At 35.5% G+C, this 26,471-nt stretch overlaps 1 protein-coding gene across 11 annotated transcripts in view; it reads right to left on the reverse strand.

Annotated features, from left to right (window-relative positions):
* The window catches only part of ECT2 (epithelial cell transforming 2), a 104,999-nt gene that overhangs the window by 26,977 nt on the left and 51,551 nt on the right, over window positions 1–26,471 (reverse strand). For all 11 annotated transcript variants that reach the window (XM_070509431.1, XM_070509432.1, XM_070509436.1 and 8 more), the window contains 4 exons: window positions 25,014–25,236; window positions 20,541–20,677; window positions 15,374–15,493; window positions 8,256–8,324 (listed from right to left, as the gene is read on the reverse strand). In XM_070509431.1, coding sequence (XP_070365532.1) covers window positions 8,256–8,324; window positions 15,374–15,493; window positions 20,541–20,677; window positions 25,014–25,236 — 549 coding nt within the window. The remainder of the gene's footprint in view (window positions 1–8,255; window positions 8,325–15,373; window positions 15,494–20,540; window positions 20,678–25,013; window positions 25,237–26,471) is intronic.

Raw genomic sequence — 26,471 nt, forward strand, 5'->3', positions numbered from 1 at the left:
GAAACAAAATGCATCAATTGGTACAGACAGCATAAACCTGAAAAGCAAATAAAGACCCAGAAAGAAACAAAAGTATACTGCAGCTTACTGTATTGATACAAACATGACAAAGTTTAAAATTTTCTGTAACTTCAGAATACAGTAATTAGAGTTGATTTATGCAGAACCCAAAAACATACTACTATTTACTGAAGGATCCAAACCACCATTAAAAGATCAATTATATTACTCAAAAGTACAAACAAAAAAAGGAAAAATATCTTGGGTAATAGTGGAGAATAATAGGTATCAAAAAGATACGTGACAATAATCTGCATATTTGGAATTTTCAACAAACCAGAAAACACCTAAGAGACTATATGGTAAGAACGGAATTTAGGAGGAAGCCTCAGAGAACAAAAGTGCCAGAACCCAAGGCACTGGAATTTATACATAGTATTCAAAGAGACTGAAAGAAATTTATAAATTCTATTCACAGCACTTCATTTAAAATGAATTTACAGAGGTGGTGTCAAGATGGCGGCGTCAGCTGACTCTGAACTCACCTCCTCCCATGGACACAATGAATTTACAACTACTCTTGGAACAATCACCCGTGAGACAGAACTGAAAACTGGATAAAAAGAATCCCCACAATAAGGGATAGTGCTGACTGAGGTGAAGAGGCAGAAATTCCTTGCTGGAGAGAAAAAAGCCACCTTTGAGCCACAACATTTCACAGGCAGCCCAGAGCAATCCTAAGATACAAAGTCCTCCCTGGAGGAGTGGGGGACTTGAGCAAGAAACACTACCACAAACAGCAGCTTTTGGACTCAGTACAACCAAGACAAGTGTCATAATACCTGGCTTTGCTGGCTATTAACTACAATGAGGAATATTCCCAGAAAAGCTATTGGACACAAGGAAAAAAACAGCAGGCTCTTAAAGGGCCCAAGCACAAATTCAACTCTTTCAGAAAGCAACCTAAAATCACCAGAAAGAAAGGTGCACAGTCCTTTGGTGAAAAGAGACTCACCTGATAGGCTCTGCATGCATCTCACTGAGAGGTGAGACCTCTCCAGGGACTGAGACATTGGCGGCAGCCATTACTGTGACCTAGTGCAGGCATGCTGACACAGATGCTGGAAGACGTCAGTGGAGTTCTTCCTCTGGCCTGTTAGCCCAGGGTCTGCTCCACCCACTAGAGCACCAATTTAATCCAGCTCAGCCAGGGAAGGCAACCCACACTCTACCCAAAAGCCACCTCTTGGGCAACTTGTGGACCCACATGGGCAGGGTGCCTGGAACCTCTGCAACCAGGCAAGTGGGTCCACTTCAGGGCGGCAGGGTTTGAATGAGGGAAGGACCTGCAGTGGTGGAGTGAGCAGAGCCTCTGCAGTGGGGTGACTGGGTACACTTCAGTGGGTCAAGGCACTCAAACAGGGCAGGATTGTGTTGATGGGGTGTGTGGCCCCGGGGCAGTGGGGCTTGTCAGCTGCAGCAGACTTGTGCTTCTCAAAAGCCACATAGGGGAGATGCCTCACATTCCAAAGCCTGAAACAACTGGGTGCTCCCATACCTGGGGGCAGCCCAACTAGGCTGCAATCCTGAGAGAGCTGACAACAGTTTTGCAGGCTGGATGTCCACAGCAATTATAAGCCTCTGTGCCTAGCAACCAGCCACACTGGGGGCCTACTCAGTAAAAAGAAAAACTGCAACAGCTATTACACTTTGTAGCCAACTGTTCTGGGACTTCCCATACTCAATAAAGTGACTGAAGGGACCATAATAGCCACATGCAGCTGAGCATTACAACGAGCTGGCCAAGGGGGCAGCCTAGCCTCCCTGGGCAACTGCAACAAGAGCAACCCTGTCATAACAGAAGGACACACGAAGGCCACACAGGGCACACTCCTGGAACATTTGGAACTCGTGACGAGAGGGAAGCACACTGCTGGGCCTCATAAGGCATCTCTTACATTAGGCCACTTCTCCAAGATTGGAAGATGTAACTGACCTATCTAATATACAGATAGAAGCACAAAGAGGCAAGATGAGGAGGCAAAGGAATATGTGCCAAGTAAGGGAACAGGAAAAACCTCAGGAAAAGAACTAAACAAAAAAGAAATAAACAACCTACCTGACAAAGAGTTAAAACAAATACTCATAAGGATGCTCACTGATATTGGGAGAAGAACGGATGGACTCAGTGAGAACTTCAACAAAGAATTAGAAAATATAAAAAAGAACCCATCAGAAATGAATACAATACCAGAAATGTAAAATTCACTAGAGGGACTCAATAGCAGAATAGATGATACAGAAGAACCGATCAGTGAGCTGGACAACAGACTAGAGGAATACACCCAAGCTGAACAGATAAAAGAAAAAAGAATTAAAAAGAATGAGAACAGTCTAACGGACCTCTGGGACAAAATTAAGCACACTAACATTCATATTATAGGTCTTCCAGAAAGAGAAGAGAGAGACAAAGGGGCAGAGATCTGCTTAAAGAAATCATAGCTAAAAACTTTCCTAACCTAAGGAAGGACACAGACATCCAGGTACAGGAAGCAAAGACAGCACCAAATAAGATAAACCCAAAGAGGCCCACACCAAGATATATTACAATTAAAATGTCCAAAATTAAAGATAAAGAATCCTAAAAGATGCAAGAGAAAGGCAACAAATTACATACAAGGGAAAGCCCATAAGGCTATCAGCTGACTTCTCAGCAGAAACCTTACAGGTGAAGGGAGTAACACAATATATTTAAAGGGCTGAAAGGAAAAAACCTTCAGCCAAGAATACTCTACTCAGCAAGACTATCATTCAGAATGGAAGGAGAGAGAAAGAGTTTACCAGACAAGCAAAAACTAAAGGAGTTTATCACCAAGAAACCAGCTTTACAAGATATGCTAAAGAGACTTAAGAGGAAAAGAGAAGACCACAAATAGGAATATGAAAATTATCACACACACACAAAAAAAGCAATAAAATCACTGGTAAAGGCAAATATACAATAAAGACAGCAAATCAATCACCTAAGAAGGTCAAAAGACAAAAGTACTAAAATTATCTATTTCCATGATAAGAGGGTAATGGATACACATGCACAAAAAAAGAGGTCAGATATATCATCAAAACATAAAATGAGGGAGAAGGGGAGTAAAAGAGCAGAGCTTTCAGGAAGAGGTCAACTAAAGAGACCATCAACTTAACATAGATTACTATACATGTAGGTTATTATATACAAACCTCACGATAATCACAAACCAGAAAGCAATAATACACAAAACAACAAGAGAAAGGAACCAAACATACTACTAAAGAAAGCCATCAAACCACAAGGGAAGAGAAAGAGAAGAAAGGAATAGAGAAGAACTACTAAAACACACAGGAAAAAAGTTAACAAAATGGCAATACGTATATTCTTATCAATAGCTGCTTTAAACGTAAATGCACTAAATGCTCCAATCAAAAGGCAGAAGGTGGCCAATTGGATAAAAAAATAAGATCCATAAATATGCTGCATTAACCCACACACTAGAGACCTAAAGATATAAACTGAAAGCAAATGGATGGAAAAAGATACTCTATGCAAATGGTAATGATTAGGGGCTGGCCCCGTGGCCGAGTGGTTAAGTTCGCGCGCTCCGCTGCAGGCGGCCCAGTGTTTCATTGGTTCGAATCCTGGGCGCGGACATGGCACTGCTCATCAGACCACGCTGAGGCAGCGTCCCACATGCCACAACTAGAAGAACCCACAACAAAGAATACACAACTATGTACCGGGGGGCTTTGGGGAGAAAAAGGAAAAAAAAATAAAAATCTAAAAAAAAAAAAAAAAAAAAATAAGATCCATAAATATGCTGCATTAACCCACACACTAGAGACCTAAAGATATAAACTGAAAGCAAATGGATGGAAAAAGATACTCTATGCAAATGGTAATGATCAGAAAGCTGGGGTACTAATACTTATATCACACAAGATAGATTTTAAAAACTGTAACAAGAGACAAAGAAGGGTACTAAATAGTGATAAAGGCAACAATCCAATAAGAGGATAACACTTGAAAATACCTATGCACTCAACATAGGAACACCTAAATATATAAAGCAATTATTAACAAACATAAAAGCAGAAAGAGACAGAAACACAATAATAGTAGGGGACTATAACACTCCACTTATACCAATGGACAGAGCATCCAAACAGAACATCAATAAGGAAACACTGGCCTTAAATGACACATTGGACCAGATGGACTTAGTAGATATCATATAGAACATTCCATCCAAAAACTGCAGAATACACATTCCTTTCAAATGCACATGGAACATTCTCCAGGACTGATCACACATTAGGTCGTAAAACAAGTCTCAATAAATTTAAGACGACTGAAACAATATCAAGCGTCTTTTCTGAGGACAATGGTATCAAACAGAAATCAACTACAGGAAGAAAAGCCACAAATATGTGGAGATTAAACAAAATACTACTGAATAGCCACTGGGTCAAAGGAGAAATCAAAGAAGAAATCAAAACATATCCTGAGGCAAGTGAAAATGAAAATACAACATGCCAAAACTTATGGGATACAGTAAAAGTGGTTCTAAGAGAGAAGGTTACAGCAATACAGACCTACCTCAATCAACAAGAAAAATCTCAACTAAACAATCTAACAGTACACCTAAAGGAACTGGAAAAAGAAGAACAAACAGCCCAAAATCAGCAGAAGGAAGGAAATAATAAAAATCAGAGCAAAAATACATGAAATAGAGGACTAAAAAAAACAATAGAAAAAAAGAAAATCAATGAAACCAAGAGATGGTTCTTTGAAAAGATAAACAAAATTGACAAACCTTTATCTAGACTCACTGAGAAAAAAAGAAAAGGCTCAACTAAATACAATCAGAAATAAAACAGGAGAAATTACAATGGACACCTCCGAAATACAAAAGATAAGATATATTAGGAAAAGCTATATACCACAAATTGGATAATCTAGAAGGAATGGATAAATTCTTAAAATCAAACAAACTTCCAAAACTGAATCAAGAAGACAATTTGCACAGACCAATAATGAGTAAGGAGATCAAAAAGGTAATCAAAAACCTCCCAGAAAATAAAAGTCCCAGACCAGACGGCTTCCCTGGTGAATTCTGCAAAACATTCAAAGACGACTTTATAACTATCCTTCTCAAACTCTTCCAAAAAATTGAAGAGGAAGGGAAGTTTCCTAACTCATTCTATGAAGCCAACATCACCCTGATACCAAAACCAGACAAAGACAACACAAAAAAAGAAAATTACAGGTCAATATCACTCATGAACATCAACGTAAAAGTCCTCAACAAAATACTAGCAAATCGAATACAAAAATACATTAAAAAGATCATACACCATGATGAAGTGGGATTTATTCAAGGGATGCAGGGATGGTTCACCATCCGCAAATCTATCAACATGATACACCACATTAACAAAATAAAGAATAAAAATCACATGATCATCTCAACAGATGCAGAGAAAGCATTTGACAAGATACAGCATCCATTTATGATAAAAACTGAATATAATGGGTATAGAAGGAAAGTACCTCAACATAATAAAGGCCATATATGACAAACCCACAGTTAACATCATTCTGAATGGAGAAAAACTGAAAGCTATCCCTCTGAGAACACGAACCAGACAAGGATATCAACTTGTAACACTCTCATTTAACATAGTATTGGAAATCATAGCCAGAGCAATCAGGCAAGAAAAATAAAAGGGATACAGATTGGAAAGGAAGAAGTGAAACTTTCACTATTTGCAGATGATATGACTTTATAGATAGAAAACCCTAAAGAATCCACCAAAAAGCTTTTAGAAATAATAAATGAATATGGTCAAGTTGCAGGACACAAAATTACCATATAAAAATCAGTTGCATTTCTACACAGTAACAATGAAGTTAAGAGGAAGAGAAATTAAGCATACAATCCCATTTACAATTGCAACAAAAAGAATAAAATATCTAGGAATAAACTTAACCAAAGAGGTGAAAGACCTGTACACTGAAAACTATAAAACTTTTTTGAAAGAAACAGAAGACACAGAGAAATGGAAAGATATTCCAGGCTCTTGAATTGGAAGAATTAACATAGTTAAAATGTCCATACTCCTTAAAGCAATCTACACATTCAATGCAATCCCTATCAACGTTCCCAGGACATTTTTCACAGAACTAGAACAAAGAATCCTAAAATTTATATGGAACAATAAAATAGCCAAAGGAATCTTGAGAGAAAAGAAGAAAGCTGGAGGTATCACACACCTTGACTTCAAAATACCACCAAGCTATAGTAATCAAAACAGCATGGTACTAACACAAAAACAGACACACAGATCAATGGAACAGAATCGAGATCCCAGAAATAAACCCACACATCTATGGACAGCTAATTTTCAAAAGAGCCAAGAAGACACAATGAAGAAAGGAAAGTGTGTTCACTAATGGTACTGGGAAAACTGGACAGCCACATGCAAAAGAATCAAAGTAGACCATTATCTTACACCACACACAAAAATTAACTCAAAATGGATTAAAGACTTCAATGTAAGACCTGAAACCATGAAACTTCTAGAAGAAAACATAGGCAGTACACTCTTCAACATCGGTCTGAGCAGTTTATTTTCAAGTACCATGTCTGACCAGGCAAGTGAAACAATAGAAAAAATAAACAAATGGGACTACATCAAACTAAAAAGCTGCACAGCAAAGGAAACCATCAACAAAACAAAAAGACAACCTAACAATTGGGAGAAGATATTTGCAAACTATTTATCTGACAAGAGGTTAATACCCAAAATATATAAAGAACTCATACATCTCAACAACAAAAAAATTAACTATCCAATTGACAAATGGGCAAAAGATCTGAACAGGCATTTCTCCAAAGAAGATATACAGATGGGCAGTAGGCACATGAAAAGATGTTCAACATCACTAATTATCAAGGAAATGCAAATCAAAATTACAATGAGATATCACCTCATGCCTGCCAGGATGGCTATAATTAACATAACAGGAAATAATAAGCATCAGAGAGGATGTGGAGAAGAGGGACATACACTATAGTTGGGAGTACAAACTGGTGTAGCCACTATGGAAAACAGTATGGAGATTCCTAAAAATACTAAGAATGGCTATTAATTAATTAAATTAAATTAATATATTATTAAAATATTAAGTAATATTTATTTAATTAATTAATTAAATATTAAGAATCCAGCTATTCCACTGCTGGGTACTTATCCAAAGAACATGAAAACATGAATATGTAAAGATACATGCACCCCTGTGTTCACTGCAGCATTATTCACAAGGACCAACCTAGATGCCCATCAAGGGATAAAAGGATAAAGAAAATGTCATATATATACACAATGGAATATTACACTGCCGTAACAAAGAATGAAATCCGGCCATTTGTGATGACATGGATAGACCTTGAAAGTTATTATGCTAAGCGAAGTAAGTCAGAGGGAGAAAGTCAAATATACCATATGATCTCACTCATAAATAGAAGATTAAAAACAACAACAAATTGTGTGTATTTACACAGAGACAGAGATTGGATTGGTGGTTACCAGGGGGAACGGGGGAGGCAGGAGGGTGAGTGGGATGATTAGGCACGTGTGTGTGTGTGTGGTGATGGATTGTAATTAGTCTTTGGGTGGCGAATATGATATAATCTAGACAGAAATCAAAATATAATGACATACACCCAAAATGTACAGAATGTTATAAACCAATATTACCACAATAAAAATAAAACAAAATGTATTTACTTTATTTAATAAACTTAAGTGGTTCTTATCCTAAAGAAGCAGTTCACTAGAAGGTTTTATACAGAGCAGACATATGACAGCAAAAACTGCTATCAACTAAAGAAAGAGAAAAATAAAAACTCAATTATAGAAAATTTCCAAAAGAATCATTAATCTGTGGCCATTAATAAGGGAAAATAACTTGATATGTAGTAAAACAACTAAAGTTTGACAATTACTGCTCCTACTGCTGACCTTGAGCTATCAAGAAAGTGTTAAATTGTATACAGAAAGTATGTTTCAGAAGACAAAAAAACTTAATATATTTTACAAAAATAACTATGTCAAAGTTTTTAAAGCTCTCACATTTAAACAGGTAACTTTCACTCCCTTCAGTCCTTGATGAGATGATACTTTAACCTGAAAACTTAAAAAAGAAATAAAATACTTACATATTTAAGAAAGATGTCACCGATGCTTTTGCTCTCATCCCAATTAACAATAAGGTCTTCAAGATCATCCTGAAAGAGCACAAATCATTTAAAATTTAAAATTGAACTTGACAATTTAAAATCTTTTAATATTTTTAAGATATTCACTTGAAAGCACTTTAGAAAGTGTCTTAAACTTGATATTCAAAACAATAAATAATACATTCTTCCTCCTCAACAAGGAATTAACTCTTTGTGAAGAAAATATCCTTTTAAAAATGATTTTAAGAAAATATAAAGAGTGTCAAAGTCACTAAGACTAACTTCCCAATATGATGTGATAGTTCAATGTCTTTTCTAGTTAACTATGAAGGTGATTGGTGTTATTTATTACAAAAATCTACTTTCAATCCTGCTGCTGAACCATCTTATTTAACATCAGCCATTGGAAACTGTAATTTATAATAGAGATCAGCAAACTTAAAGGGCCAGATGGTAAATACTTTAAGGCTTGCAAGACATATGGTTTCTGTCACAAATACTCAACTCTGTCCTTGTAGAGTGGAAACAGCCATAGACAATCCACAAACAATTGAGTGTGGCTGTGTTTCAATAAAGCCTTCTTTAGCAAAACTTTACCAAAATCCAAAACTGGTTAGATTTGGTCCATCGACCACAGTATGCTAATCCCTTGTCTATAAGACTTATCAATCATCATTCGAAAATACTACATATTTGTAAAATTTTAGAAAACCTTTAAAAGCTCTGTAGGATAATAAAACACAAATCAGATGATAAAATGAGATGCCAAGAAATGACACGCCTTAATCGAAATTCTAAAAGTGACTTTAAAGTAGAAATTAATCAACAAGCTCTTATACCAGAGGTTCTTGAAGTATCATCCACAGACCCTCCAGCACAACCTTTTAGTAGGAGCCATGAGATTAAACTATTTACAATACTAAGGCATTATTTGATTTTTTAACTCTAATTCTCTCACAAGTATACAATAGAGTTTTCTAGAGACTATGTGATATGGCAACAGACTGAATTAAGAAGCAGATATGAGAAAGAATCTTCTATTAAGCCAGGCAGAAAAAATACAAAATGACATCACTCTTCTCACTATTTCTGTTTTTGGAAATTAGTTGTTTTTCATAAAGAATATATTATTTATGCTACCATGTATGTAATGAGTTATGAGGACTTTAAATGTATCAATAAAAATTGTTTTAATTGGATATCCACCAAATAATTACCAAAAAATTAACTCAAAATAGATTATATACCTAACTGTAAAAGCTAAAACAATACAACTTTTAGAACAAAACACAGGAGAAAATCCTCAAAACTCTGAGTTAGGCAAAAATTTCTACATGACTCCAAAAGCAGGGTACATAAAAGAAAAAAATGCATAACTGGACTTCATCAAAATTTAAAACTTTTGTACTTCAAAAGACACCATTAAAAAAATAAAGACAAGCTACAACAGACTCAAAGAAAATATTTGCAAAACACACAGCTGATAAAGGACTTGAATCCAGAATTTATAGAGAACACTTACAACTCAATAAGACAAACAACCCAATCAAAAAATAGACAACAGATCTAAGCACACATCCACCAAAGATAATGTACAAATGGCTAATAAGCAGGTGAAAAGATGCTCAATATAATTAATCATTAGGGAAATGCAAATCAAAACCACGAGATGCCACTTCACATCCTAGAATGGCTATTTAAAAAAAAAAAAAAGTATTGGTGAGAATGTGGACTAATGTGAACCCTCATACATTACTCTAAGAATGCAAAATGGTGTAAAAGCCTGGCAGTTTCTCAAAAATTTCAAATATAAGACTACCCACCAAATATAAGATGACCCACCAATTCTACTGGTAAGTATCTACTAAACAGAAATGAAACCATGCCCACACAAAGACGTGCACACAATGATCATAGCAGCATTATTCACAATGGCCAAAAACTTGAACAACTTAAATTTCCATCAGTTGATGAATGAATGAAGAAATATGACATAGCCATATAATGGACTATTATCTGGCAACACAAAGGAATAAACCACTAACAGGCTACATCACACATGAAATTCAAAAATATGCTAAGAGAAAGAAGCCATATGTAAGACACCACATACTGTATATTTGCATTTATGTAAAATGTCCAGAAACTGCAAATTCATAGAGACAGAAAGCAGATTAGTGGTAGCCTAGAACAGGGGCTAGGCATGGGGATTAACTATAAATGGGTGTGGAAGATCTTACAGGGGGAGGAGAAAATGTTCTAAAATGGATTTATGGAGACAGTTGCATCATTTGGTAAAGTTATTAAAATCACTGAATCGTATATCTGAAACAGGTAAATTTAATGACATGTAAACTACACCTCAATAAAGCTGTTAAAAAAATTGATGCATCCTAAAAAATATTTTTAAATTTTCTGTTTTAATTTCAAATAAAGCCAATGCCAACAGGTAAAATCCACATAAAAGTTCCTCAATTTTTGAAAGTGAAAAAGGATGCTGAGACCAAATAATTTAAGAATCATTGTCCTATGCCAGAAGACTCACAAAAGCTCAAAAGGGGAAAAAAATTACTTTTGATAGCATATAAGTGAACTCAAAGCAAAAATACTTTAACAGCCCACAAGTCAAGAAATAAATTTAACTATTTAAAATTTCACTTGAAACAACAGAAAGAAGAAAAAGATTAAAGATAAGATTAGCCATGAAGCAATATAATGTAGAAGATTCTGGCAGTGACTAGCTTAATTTTAAATATTGGATCTAGGATTTGTCAGTTCTGTGCCCTTGGCTAAGTAACTTAATCTCTAAGTGCCTCAATTTCCTATTCTGAAAAATTAGGATATTAATGAGTCCTAACTCATAAAGGATTAAATTAGTTAATACCTGTATAACATTTAAAAGAATCCTTAACAAATAATAGTGCTCAATAAGCTATTATTAACTATATTTTCCTATGTATTTAATATAAAGTGGAGACGGATATTTGGAAAACTGATGCGAAAGAGAAAAACCTTAGAACTCTCACAATGTAATCTAGTGATATGTTTTTAAAGTGTAAAAAACTACAAGATGGCTGTATATACTTATACAAGAACACTGCTATCAGAAAGTGAAACAATCCGTAGGCACTCTGAAAAATAGTCTGCTCTGTTTCCAGTTAACCTTTAATTCCTAATGCTTGTTGATTAAATAAAAATTTCTGCATTAATCAACTGTTAGTTCAAGAACTAGGTAATAAAGGAACTAAGGCTTAGAGAGATTGAGTAACTTGCCTCAAATCACCCAGTTGTGAAGCAGTATTCAAACTCAATTTTGTCTGACTCCAGATTCCATCTCATTCCACTTGAGATCTATACTACAGTGCCTATCCATTAGAAACGGGGAGTCAGATTGGCAGGCCAGCCCCCAAGAGTATCATTCACAGTGTCACCATTTCTTAAAATGTTCCTGTGGGAAAATGCCTAATCCAATTTAAGACAGATGCTGAAACATTATCTCCTTCTCCTTGTCCATAACATACCAGGAACTCTGCACAGAATTCTCCCAACTTTACCTCCTAGCCATAAGAAAGCAGAACTCTATAGGTCTAAGACACAGAGCTTAACTCCCAAAGCCTGTTTGAAAAGTAGAGGAGGTGGTAAACAGATGGGAGTGAGAACACTACACTACTTTCTTTTCTTCCTTGTTAAAGATTTCTTCTGTACCATTACCATTTACTTTTATATAAGATGGTTTCCCTTTTATCTAACTCATTGCACAATACACCAAATTAGAAGATTACCCAGTATACACCTGTTCCTGAAACAAGTACAAGGCATCTTGAGACTTACACTAATTTAACAAAGGATAAACACAAAGAAAAAGCACTCCCTCCAACCCAGCCTTTTCTCTTTTGTTCCATCATGGTTCCATACAAAAGAAGGCATTTGCACATCAAGGACCAGTGTCAGTTAGTCCTCAAAAAGAAAAACTCACTCTCAGGAAAAGAGAGATATTAACAATCTCAAAAGTTCTCATCTTAATCTAAATATCATCAGACCTTGAAGGCAAATTAAGAATGACGCTGGGGCCGGCCAAGTGGTAAAGTTCGTGCCCTCCGCTTTGGTGGCCCAGGGTTTCGCTGGTTCAGATCCTGGCTGCGGATATAGCACCCCTCGTCAGGCCATGTTGGGGTGGCATCCCACATGCCATAACTAGAAGGACCTACAACTAAGATATGCAACTATGTACTGGGGGAATTGGGGGAGAAAAAGCAGGAAAAAAAAAGATTGGCAACAGTTGTTAGCTCAGGTGCCAATCTAAGAAAAGAAAGAATGAGGCTAAAGGTGTCCACATAAAATCTAGATGAGAAAATACACCAAGTTCCTTCCAGTCCCGATTCGGACATTTAAAAGTAGCATGACCATAATTCAGCAAACATTTACTGACAGAAATCTAATTATCAGACACAGTGGTTGTAAATACAGTGAGTAAAAAATAGTTTTAATCCTTCACAAAACTTCTGAACAGCAGTTTACCCACCTTCTGAATTTAATTATTAATATAAATTGCTATTTTTATTTATTGATTGCTCAATCTCAGGCACTATGCTTAGCAACTTGTAAAGAAAATAAAAATAAAAAATTTCACAATCACCCACGAGTCAAATACTACTATCCCCATTTAACAAATAAGAAAACTGAAGTACTTAGTCGCCTAACTTCAAACCCAAATCTGCTTTATTCCACAGTCCATAACCACTATTCAATACTATAAAATACAGACATCAGTGCTTCTCAGGAATACCATATTAACAAGATGATAGGAAAAACTGTACAAAGACACATTTACATACTAAAATAGTGTATCTACAGCATGATCATCAAGAAGCAACATAGCATTAGTAATAGTCAAGACATGGAAACAACCTAAGTGTCCATCAATGGATGAATGGATAGAGAAAATGTGGTATATGTACATAACGGAATATTATTCAGCCGTAAAGAAAAAGGGAAATCCTGCCATTTGTGACAACATGGATGGGCCTTGAGGGCATTATGCTAAGTGAAATAAGTCAGAGAAAGACAAATACTGTATGATCTCACTTATATGAGGAATCTAAAAAAAACCAAACTCATACATACAGAGAACAGATTAGTGGTTGCCAGAGGCAGGGAAAGAGGGATGGGCAAAATGGGTAAAGGTGGTCAAAAGGTATAAACTTCTAGTTATAAGTAAATCCAGGGGATGTAATGACAGCATGGTATCTATAGTTCATAACACTATATTGTATATTTGAAAGTTACTAAGAGTAAATCTTAAAAGTTCTCATCACAAGAAAAAAAATTTGTAACTATGTGAGGTGATGGATGTCAACTAAACTTACTGTGGTGATCATTTCATAATATATACATACTTCAAACCATTATGTTGTACAACTAAAACTAATACAATGTTATACATCAGTTATATCTCAAAAAGAAAAAAAAGGCAAGACAGCATCAGCATAAAGTCAGACAAAAAAGGGTTCAAACTCTGCATCCAGCATTTACAGATGTCTGACTTTGGAAAAATTAATCTCTGAGTATAGCAGTTTCACATCTGTAAAATGTGGACAATAACACCAACATCTTGGTAGTGTTCAACAGATGTGGCAGTACTTGATAGATGGCTGGCTGCATTTAAAAAAGGGGAAAAAAACGCTATGTATAAAAGAGACAAAGAAAATACAACAAAATCTAGTAGTATTTGGGTGATGGGATTATGGGCATTTTCTACGCCTTTTTCCTTTTCTCCTGATTTTACAAATGTTTGACAGCATGTATTGTTTTCATGGTAGAAAAGAACACAGGCTCTGAAATTTTTAAATGTGTGACAAACCTGAAATCAGCTAAAAATCAACTAATAGTTGAAATATTGGTAATCCAACTTTACAGAAGCTGCTTAAAGAATCACGTTACACATGAGAAAACTAAAGGGTAATAATCATTTTCAAAGCGCCAGTGAATCAGAGAATAAGATCTTCTGAATTGAGATTATGATACTGTTCACTTAAAAAGTTTAACATTTTATATTAAAAGGGAATTTGAATACTCAACTGGCTAAATGACTCACAAAAATTCAAACTGATCCACAACTTATTGGAAGAACACCAAGATGAAAAGCTCCCTGCCTTCCCATTCTACCTTTGTCTTTCCGTGTTTCTTATGAAGTAAAACACATTCCAAGGATACTTTCTTCTTCAAATATTCAGAATGCTAACTAAAAATAAGCATAAACTAGCCTAAGACTTGTTGGTTTTTAAGCTTTTGAGAAAATAAAGATTCCTTCAGAGTTCCCTTTAGATCTAGATATAACTAAAATATGATCAAGAATACTGATAAAATACAAGCATTTGATAAATTGCTTTTTATTAACTTACAGATCTTTTATATTGTTTATGACGTGTAATAAAATCGAAAGTAATTTAATGCATTTGTTTGAAAACATTTTACAATCCAGATTAATCTTTTTACTTCAACATTGAATAAACATTAATATGGGTTGTTTTGAGGAGAAAACTGGTCAATTTTGCTCAAATACCACACAGGAAAAATAGGAGGAAATAAAGCTAAACTACTTTTAAGAGTTCAGCTAAACTTGCCCAAAAACTATTTCACTATTAGAGATTGATACCTGGACATGATGGACCCTTCATCAAAGGGAAATCATTAAACAGAGGAAAGCATTATCTCATCTTATGGTTTTGGCATTTATCTGACTATAAATGCAGAAATGAATGAAATGATCTCCAAGTCCCTTCCAGTCTCACAAACCAAAGCAAAATAAAAACATATAACTCAAGAAGAACAGTATGAAAAGAAGAAAAACAGTATACTAGCAATCACGTCTCTAACAAAAGACACCATAAGGTCTTAATTCCTTATTTTCAAGGTTAATCAAAATCAAAAAACAGGCAAACAGCAAACATTAATAAGGTACTGGAGCAAAGGAACAAACGATTCCAAGGAATAAATGAGGGAGTAAGAAGTTTTAGTTACAATATCATCCTGAAAAATCATAATTAATAAACACAATCCAAAAAGAATTACTACCAACCTAATATATACAAATTTACCTTTATCTTTGTGTGCACATCAAAGATATCTGGGATACTACCAAAAATAGTCTTAATCTCTTCTGGTGCAAGGATGGGCCCACCACGCTGTCCTTCCTCTTCCAGTGGTACTTGAAACAGCTAAAAGGTAAAAAGAGACTAGTTTAGGTAGACTGTGGGCAAAAGGAAAAAAAAAGCTGACATATAGACAACGACAAAGGAGAGATGAGATGTTGATGGGAAAGAAAAATGGAATTAAAAAAATACTTCTCCCTAAATTTGAGACCATTTTTTCTCATAACATTTTCTGTTCTAATTTATCCTATTTATATATCTGTGTATGTGTGTATATATACTCTTATAATAAAATGTTATCTTAGAATCTAATAAAAGTTTATCACAGTTCTACAAATCATTATTAGTATGATATAGGAGTAATTTCTACTTTTTTATTCAAATTACTAAGGAAGAAAGCAATAAGCAATCAATCATTTCCAGACATATACTTAATGCAAGTACTAAATGTTTTGAAATGGTAGCACAGAAACTTGGTTTAGGGGAAAGAGACTGGATTTGAAGCTAGAAGACCCGTTTGAATCCATGTTGTTGGTTGTATCAATCGAAAAAAATAAAAGGAAAAAAACTCCTAGAACTAGTGATAAGTGAGCTTAGTTAGCAAGGTCACAGGATACTAGGTCAGCATGCATGCGCGCACACACATACAAGGCTCGTATTTCTATATCCCACATTCCTATATACTAAAACCAAATGAAAACCAAAATTTAAAAAGTAGTGCCACCTAGGGGCTGGTCCCATGGCCGAGCGGTTAAGTTCGCACGCTCCGCTGCAGGCGGCCCAGTGTTTCGTTGGTTCAAATCCTGGGCGCGGACATGGCACTACTCATCAAACCACGCTGAGGCAGCGTCCCACATGCCACAACTAGAAGGACCCATAATGAAGAATATACAACTATGTACTGGGGGGCTTTGGGGAGAAAAAGGGAAAAAACAAAATCTTTAAAAAAAAAAAAAGTAGTGCCACCTACAATAAAAAATTAAAATAAGTATAAATGTAATAAAACGTACATGAAGCTGAAAACTACATCAGAATGCTGATGAAACAAATCAAAGACGACATAAATAAATGAAGACATATGGTCATAAATTAAAGACTCAATACAGTAAGAATGTCAGTTCTCTCCCAAAGTGATCTCCGGATTTAACCCAATGCCTCTCAAAATTCCAGGATTTTGTAGATAAAGAAAAGCTGATTCTAAAAATGTATATGGAAAGGCAAAGTAACTTCTTACTATAAAGCTGCGGTATTGAAGACTGTGTGGTTCTGGTGAAAGGAGAAACATACAAGATCAACAGAACAGAATAAAGCCCAGAAACAAACCCACGAAAATATGGCCAAATAATTTTTGACAAAGGTGCAAAAGCAATTCAAATGAGGAGGGCTAGTTGTTCAACAAATGGTAGTAAAACAGGACTTGCCACAGGCAAAAAAATGAACCTCAGCCTCAATATAACACCTTACACAAAAATTAACTCAAAATGGATCACAGACCTAAACAAAAAATCTAAAAGTATGACACATTTAGAAAAAAACATAGGAGAAAATCTTCTGATTTAGACTTAGGTAAAGAGTTTTTAAATATGAAATCAAAAGTATGATCTATAAAAGAAAAAAGGTAATAAATTGGACTTCGTCAAAATTAAAAACGTTTTCTCTGCAAAGACTTAGAATGAGAAGACACGCTATAGACTAGGAAAAAATATTTGCAAATCATATATCTGACACAGGACTAGTATCCAAAATATATAAAGAATTCTCAGAACTCAGAAAGGAAATCAAAATATATAAAGAATTCTCAGAACTCATAAAGGAAACAACCCAATTAAAAATGGGAAAAATTACAGTTATTTCAACAAAAAATATTTACAGATGTCATATAAGGCCAAGAATAGATGTTCAACATCGTTAGTTATTATAGAAATGAAAATCAACCACAATGGGATAGCTCTACACACCTATTTAAATGGCTAAAATAAAAAAATGATAATATTAAGTACTGGTGAGGGTGTGAGCAACTGGAAGTCTCACACATGGCTGGTGGAAATGCAAAACTGTATAGCCCCTCTGAAACAAGGTTTCACAGTTTCTTATAAAGTCAAACACTACTTCAGTTCCTGGGCACAGACCTACACCACTCATTGACAGCCATGCTATGGTGGCAATTCACACACAAAATAGAGGAAGACTGGCACAGATGTTAGCTCAGGGCCAATCTTCCTCAAGCAAAAAAATAAATAAATAATAAAAGTTAAATAAACTGACATATTCATACAGGAAAATGAATTACAGCTACATACAACAACACAGATGTGTCTCAAGAATATTTCTATCAAGCAGAAAAATGCAAGGCAATAAAAATATATAAATATGGTTACATTTATATAATTTGTTTTCCTACACAAAGGGAAATGACAAGCACAAAATTCTGGATAATGATTATCTCTGAGCGGAGGGGAAGAAATGGGAACAGGAAAAAACAATAGAGGTTTCAAAGATATTTGTAATCATTTATAAACATTCCTTTATCTAGTCAACATTTAAGTAAAAATCCTACACAAAAATATTCAGATAACCAAAATACATCAAGCTTCATTAAAATCTCTCAGTAGTCTTAAGACATGTTAAACTATCGTAAAGAGTTCTGTTTAATCCTCCATATAAAACTAGATAGCCAAAAACTATTGATTCTACCTTACCAATATTTCTCAAATCTATCCTTTTTCATTTTTGCTAATATCCTAAGAAGTTCAGGTCCCCAAAATCTCTAACCAAGACTGCTGAAATAACCTCCAAGTTGGCCTCCTTGCCCCCACAATCTCCCCTCTTCAATACCTCCTTCAAAGTGAACTAAGTTATCTGTCTAAAATATAAGTCAGATGATGTCATCTTCCCCTTTCCATCTAAAATTCTCCTATAGCTTACAGAAGACAAAGAACACTAGACAAAGCCCTTCTCCGGTCCGACAGGGGCAGTTTTACCTCAACTCTCACGGTATCCACACCCCACCCTAAACTCTAATCCCACTGGACCACTCAAAACACCTTGAATAATACACATCTTCAGTTGTCTGTATTGTTTGTGCAATCTCAAATACACTTCCCATGCATATTCTATGTACCAATCATACTCATAACTTTAAAATTCACTTCAATTTTTATCTTCTTTATGACGCTCGTTCCAACTTTCAACCTAGCGAAAACTCCAGCCCAACATCTTCTCTAAGCTGAAAGAGAGTACACCTCTTACTTCATAAATCTCGAAATACCTCAATAAACCTCCCCCATGATGTTCATAACCCTCTACTTGGTATTATAATTAGGTATGCATGTTTTACGTCCTCTTCCAGTCAAAGCTCCTTTAAAACAGGAATCCTCTTTATCACCTGGCACAATACTTTATATTAACAGGCACCCAAGTATTATATAGAATAAATAAAGAAGCTTCGGGATATTTAATTTGGGGGCTAAAGTTATTCCAAATCCAATTTTTTTAAAAAAAGAACACATTAGTCCTAAAGCAAAGCTTAAAAGAGAAAAATATTATGAATTTAAAGCACAATCTTTTTTTCTTTTTAAGATTGGCACCTGAGCCAAAATCTGTTGCCAATCTTCTTTGTTTTTCTTTCTTTCTTCTTCTCCCAAAGGCCGCTAGTACATAGTTGTAAATTCTAGTTTTAAGTCCTTCTGGTTGTGCTATGTGGGAGGCAGCCTCAGCAAGGCCTAATGAGTGGTGCCATGTCCGTGCCCAGGATCTGAACCAGGGAAACCCTGGGCTGCGAAAGGAGAGCCCACAAACTTAACCACTCAGCCATGGGGCCGGCCCCTAGACCACAATTTTTTAAATAAAACCTTAGGTGACTTTATAATAAGCATAACGATATGAAACTTTGTCTACAGTCTAATAATTCCAAGAGCTTTTTTAAAAGGAGTTTTAGTGAATTTAATTGATACGCAAATTAGAATTCTGAAACTCCAGTGCATTTACCGTGGTCTGAAAGGATTTACATTTCTAGGTAATAAATGCTATGGAAGTACATGAACAGTATACACCAAAAGGGATTGTCTGCTACACAACTACATTTTGGCTGACTATAAAAACTTCAATAAGAAACTCATCTAGGATGATTTCCCTTGAGGAAGAAAAGCAAAGCTGACTTGAAACAAGTGAACTTTAAAACAGCAGAGGGCCTCATAAAACCCTGACTATTGCTAAACAAATTAACTGTGAAGAATAACCTCTCCATGATTACCAACAAAGAAGTCTTTCCATTTCTTAACCATGCACTCTATCGATGGCACAGCAACTACAGGCTATTCTATTGGACTTCAAGGAGTTAAATTAAGAACTCAGATAGAGGTCAGTCAAAAATCAAACACAAACAGAAACTCCCTATCATTTTTCTATTCAAAGACATGCTTACTGGTATGAACTTTATTTTCCTGACAAACTCTCTCCTTCATCACCTAAAACAAATTTATTCCTTCTTTCTACAGATTCCAAATAATGTTCTGTTACTGTGTTTTTCAGAACTTAGAATTTTGGTTGATTCCTTAATATCTTCTTCAAACATCTTACAGGGACTCATCACAATTGTTTTTCTTCAGAAATAACTTCATAGTACATTTAATATTGGTAAGTAATGAGTTAACATTTATTTATGACTAACCACTGCATACTTTAAGAAAACTTGACACAAAAGAATTATTGGAAAAAATTACTGACATCCATAGTGCTATGCTTCATGGCTCCTGCTTTTTCACAGATATACAGTACTACAGAAAGCAATGACTCTGGAACACATACTTTCAGAAACTTACCTACCACTTTCAAATATAAATATAAACGCAGCATCAAACTCAGTCCGCTCTAAGAGCATCTACTGAGGATCCTTCCCTCTTTAAAGTCACTATTAAAAATGGTGCTATTTTTGCATGAATAAAAGCTACTATTATAGTTAGGGCATTTCTCTAACGGCAGTTTCTGTCACACATTTTCATTTTTAATATCTATGTTCAAATTCTATGCTTACATAATTTTCTTGTAAGAAATAACATCTCTTAGATTTCTTAAGAACACTGGAACAGAGATCACTTTGCAACCAAACTCTTACCTGAATGATTGTGGCCAATATATTTACATAATTACTTTCAGTCTGATAGAGCTCTTTTGCAACTTGCCACCTGGCTGACTGCTTTGAGGGAACTGGAGTGGAATTTTTAGAAGACTTAGTACAGGACTTTGGGGTTTCTAAAAGGTAAAAAGAAGGAAAGATTTAAAATGGAAGCCAGATATAAGTACCAAACATTGTACATATTTAACAGAAAGAAAGAGAAGGATACCTACTCTCATAAATATACCACCATACAGATTTTCATTAAAGTATAATTTCCTTACAGGATAACGCCAGAAAAACATAATGGTCAAAAATACCAATGACTCCAAATTCACATTCTACTGAACAAATTGCCCAAACTCTTCAAAAATGGCAAGGTCATTAAAGACAAAGAATGATCAAGACACTGATCCAGGTTAGAAGAGACTAGGGAGAGATAACAATATGTGATCCTGAATTGTATCCTAAACCAGAAAAAAAAACTATTTTCTTTTGCTGAAAAAGACATTAGGGCATTGGGCCAGCCCAGTAGCACAGCGGTTAAGTTCATGTGCTCTGCTTCGGCGGCCCGGGGCTGGCTGGTTCAGATCCTCGGTGCGGACCTATGCACCGCTTGTCAAGCCATGCTGTGGCAAGCATCTCACATATAAAATAGAGGAAGATGGGCACAAATGTTAGCTCAGGACCAGTCTTCCTCAGCAAAAAGAGGACTGGCAGATGTTAGCTCAGGACTAATCTTTCTCAAAAGAAAAAAAAGACATTAGGGCTTTAATGAAACAACTGGTAAAATCTGAAGGTCTATAGAGTAGATCATAGTATTAATGTTAATTTCCTAATTACAATACTTGTACCGTAGTTATCTAAGAAACGTCCTCAAATTTTGCAAAATACAAATTTAAGTATTTAGAGGTAAAGGCATATCATCTGCAACTTACTCTCAAACACCACAGATATAAAAACTACGTGTGTGTGTGTTGAAAAAAAGAGAGAACGAATGCTAAAGCAAATAGCAGATTATTTACATTTGGGAAATCTGAGTACAGGAATCTTTATACTATTTTTGCAACCTGAAATGTTTTCAAAATAAAAAGCTTAAATAATAAAATAGAAAGCAACATATAAAAATATTTAAGTTGAAAAAGGAGGAAAAGGTTGTTATGATTACACAAATAGAATAATGAAAAACTTTCCCTGTATATACAGAGAAAGCCTCCCTCAAAAATCTCCAACATCAACTGCAAGTTCTTTGTTAGTTCAAAGTATCTTATAAAATAAAACATCCAGTCCAGGGGCCAGCCCCGTGGCCCAGTGGTTAAGTTCAGTGTGTTCCGCTTCAGCAACCTGGCTTCCCAGGTTTGGATCCCAGGCACAGACTTACACCACGTGTCAGCCATGCTGTGGCGGTGATCCACATATAAAAAAACAGAGGAAGACTGGCACAGATGCTAGCTAAGGGCTAACCATCCTCAAGCAAAAAAAGAAGATTGGCAACAGATGTTAGTTCAGGGCTAATCTTCCTCAGCAAAAAAACAAAAACAATTTTTTTTTTAAAAATCCAGTCCAACCCAAAGTGGAAGGAGGATGCATTAGTATATTTTATATGTATTTTAAGAAAAATTTTTTAAAAAATGAAATTTCATATAATCTTAAAATACATTTTCTTACTATTAATATGGTTACAATATTTCAACGCTATTACAGAAACTCCTAATAGAAAGCTTTTCAATAGGAAAAGGAATGAAGGCAATAGAGTCTCAGCATACCAATTTTACTCAATGGTAACTTTAAGCACTACTAAAACCAGCATGTGTACTATGGAGTTTTGAAGGCTTTTTAAAGATAACTGACTCCAAAGAATTCCCCACTTGTCATACATAATCCAGGCTATTCTCACCAGACCCAGGAGCCTCGACCATTACAGGATGCTTCAAGGGGAAAAAACTGACATATGCTGATACAAATTTAATTATTGTCTGTAGGCACTGATCTACAGACTGGGGATTCTACTACATAGAGTACCTGGTACATTAGTATAGTTGTCATGTCTGTTTTCTTAGTGGTTCACTTTTCTTCTCTTGTCCACTAAACTGCATATTCAGGTTTCAGTCCTTTATGATCAGCTCCTACCACTCCTAGTCCCTTAAGTCCACCATGATTATAGGACCAGTAAATTCTCAGGTCTCTGTATCTAACCATATTCCCCTGCCCAAGAACCTGGTTCCACTTTTCCAAATGCCTACAGGACATTTCCATCTCAATTTAACCTAGATTTTCCCTAAAACTACACTATATTCCTCCAAAACATAAATGTCCCATTTTTGCCAAGGTAACATTTCTTCCATTTAATACTTTGCCGTCATCTCCTCTTATTCCCTTCCTATCACTCCATTCTATCAATATTTCCCCAGCATTTCTTATTTCTTTCCAACCATCACCAACCCTAGGTTCAGGGCCTTATCACTTCATGGCTCAGCTATCTCTAAACTGCCTTCCTTCTAATCATTCTTCAGAATAATCCATACAAACTATATATTCAATCAATTACTCTGCTGCTTAAGAGTTTCTAAAGTTCTTTGTTGATGAAAATACACAGTTCAGATATATCTGTCTGATTTCAAAGTCCCCTAATATTAGGCTCCAATTAACTTTCTAATTTAACTATTACTCTTCCATATTCCAAGAAAACTGACCTGTTCACTATTTCCTAGAAATTCAATTTATATACTGTTATCTCTATTCCTGCTCCTCATATATTCTCAAATCCACCTTAGTTTCCTGGGCCTACCTTAAATTGACTTTCAATTCCTTCCATGAATATTTAGTGGGTACCTACACTAGGCACTGGGAATAAAGCAGAGAATAAGATAGACAAGTTCTTGTTCTCTTAAAGCTTACATTCTGGTGAAGCAAATAAAATAATAAAGAAGTAAACAAAAACCATAATTCCTAACAGCGATTACTAGTGAAGACAACCAGGTAATGAGTTAGTCAGAAGCAGTGGTAGAACAGGGACTTAACTTTATAGAGAACCTAGTAAGATTTCTTTAAGGCAGAGAGAGCAAGTATAAAGTTCCTGAGGTATGGATGTAGTAGAAATATTCGAACAATCAGAAAGATAGTGCGACTGAAGCTTAGAGAACATTATTGGAGAGTAGGATACCACAAAAGCTTAGAGGTAGGTGAGAAAGGATTACATACATACTTGAAAGCTATAGTAATACAAAGCTACTGAATGACGTTAAGCAGAGGAGTGGCATGATCTAATTTATATACTTTTAGAGACCTAAGTGCTGCATGTAGAAAGGCAAATATGGATATAAAAAGACCACTTAGAATAACACTGCAATCTCTAAGAGAGATCTTTTTTATAGAAAAGGCTGATTAAAGGGTGACAAAGGAATAGAGCTAAGAGTGGTAGACAGAACCAGGAGTTCTAATTTGATTATGTTAAGTTTAAGATGTGTATTAGACATGAACAAGGCTGGTATCGAGCAGGCAGTTAGAGAGAGAAGACAAATTTGGAAGTCATCAGCATTAAAAGATTTTTGAAGCCATAGAATTAAATGAGATCATTTAGGGAGAATACAATAGAGAATAACTTAGGAATAACATTCATCATGTAGAGGTGGAGAGAGAAGTTAGGCAAAGAAGAATGAGAAACGAGTGATGTACACGCAAGCCAAGAGAAAAAAATGCATCCAGGAAGGAGGAGCTGTTCATGTGCTGAATGCTACTGATTGCCTAAAAACTGTCAGTCTCCCCAGCAAGAGCAATTTCACATAGTAGGGACTGAAGTTCAACTGGAATGGGTTGAAAACAGAATGAAAAAGCAAGGAATTGAGATGATGGATCAAGGTAATTTTCTGAAGAATACTCATGTGAAATGGAAGAGGGAAATGGGATAGTAAATGGAGAGGGTCATGCGGTCAAGGGGGAGGTTTTGATTGTTTCTTAAATCTAGAAAACACAACATATTTACGTACAGAAAAAAAACAAAAATAGAGGGAAAAATTGATGATCAAGAGAGAAGAGTTAATTGTATGAGCCTTCCTGTATCAGCTGAGGACAAATTGAACTCACCCTCCCCTGACTTCATTGTACCTATTTTCTCCATAAAGCATGTGACATCCTATGTGACTTTTTTTTAGCTAGTGTTAAGAATCTGCTCTTTGAACAGCTCTATCACTTTCTAGCTCTGTGACCCTAGACAAGTGACTTCTCTATCCTCAGTCTAGTCATTTGTAAAATAGGGGTAATGAAAAGAGTTATAAATACTCAAAATATAAAGCACTTAGCATATACTAAACACCATTAAATGGAAGCATTTTCATGTGCCTTTTCTCCTCAGCTAGAAGAAAGGTAGTTAAAAGCAGAGCCTTTCATATTTACTATAGTAGGGATCTATCAATATTCTATTAATCATACCATTCCACTAAATTGTAAAGATAAATTTTTAAAAATGTGAATTACCTCCATAGTTAATGCTAGACTCTGGTGTATTGGAGATATCTAGGAGTGATCCTATAGAAAGGGAATGTTCAGCAGACGGGCGCTTACGGGGAGGGAAAGGTGACATGTCTGTCTCTCTCGAAAGCTGAGCAAGTGTCTCTTTTAAACGACGTCTTTTGCGATTGCTGTTTGGGGTATTTAGAGAAAGCAGTGACACTGATTTCTTGAGCTCAGGTGTATTAGCCTGCAATGAAAAGCACAAAAGCTCAATTTTACTTCCATGGCTCTTTACTGAGACAGAAACAAAAGAAAAATATATTTATGAGTCTGACAAAATCTGGATTTTGCACAATAATTCTACAACTATACACTCTGCCAGGTAATTCAGAAGCCTCATAAAATATGATAGTCAAGGGACCAATGTAATTGTCTAAGCCCCAGCACCTCACTCCTTTTCTTCATAGCACTCTCACCAGTACACATTCATCTGTAAGCTGGCCTACTGTCTACTGCCCCATTAGGTCATAAACTCCAGGAGGGCAGGGACCACTCGTATTTTGTTCACTGTATCCCTAGCATTCAGCACAGTACCTGGACATAGCACTCACCAATATTTGTCAAATAATGCTTGATTTTAAGAGGTCTTTCCCATAACCTAAAGCATTTTTTTAAACTTTATATTAAGAACCTTACACTGAGAACAGAAGAGTCAGAAGAGAACACAATATAGTACCTATTTAGATTTTATAGAAACATAATAAATCCACACCTCATCTTCAACATTCCATTCAAAAGTAAATTTCCCCTAAAGCCTGCTTCTATACCTTTATGCCACATTGTGGTGAATAATACTACTCTTCACCAAGACTCAGCATGAAGACTGGATTTTTCTTGCCTACATTCTACTACTAGTCATTTTTTTAATGACATCTCTCCCCTTAATATTCTTCAATGACTCCCAATACTTACATGATAAAATCCAAACTCTTCAACACATTAAAAACTTCTTGGTTCTGCCTACCTATAAGCTTCATCTGTTGGCCTTCTTTCCCATACTCTTTTCTAAAGCTGTACTAAACTACTTGCCATTTTAATGTACTTTCAAGCTTTCGTAGCCTCCCCCACCTGCTGTCTAACTTGAATTTCCTTACCAGCTTAGCCTAGTAAGTTGGCTCAACATTTATCTGCTCTTTTGAACCCTGCCTGAGTCTCTCAGAGTGAGGCTAGTTAGAATACTAGCACATATTGATCACAGTAAATATCATTCTGCACTGTAACTGTTTGTGTATCTACTTAGAACCCTTAAGGTTCTAAGTTTCTGAAGATAGGGATGTTATTGCTCATAACGGTATCACCAAGAATTAGCACAGAATTAACATATATTAAAGTAATGTCCATTACACTGAATAGTTTCACTTAAATCTACATAGCCTAAGACTATTATTCAATATCCAATTGTTTATTCTGAAACTCCTAAAG

The sequence above is a fragment of the Equus asinus genome, chromosome 5 (genome assembly GCF_041296235.1).
Source record: "Equus asinus isolate D_3611 breed Donkey chromosome 5, EquAss-T2T_v2, whole genome shotgun sequence".
In the NCBI taxonomy this organism is placed as follows: Eukaryota; Metazoa; Chordata; class Mammalia; order Perissodactyla; family Equidae; genus Equus; species Equus asinus.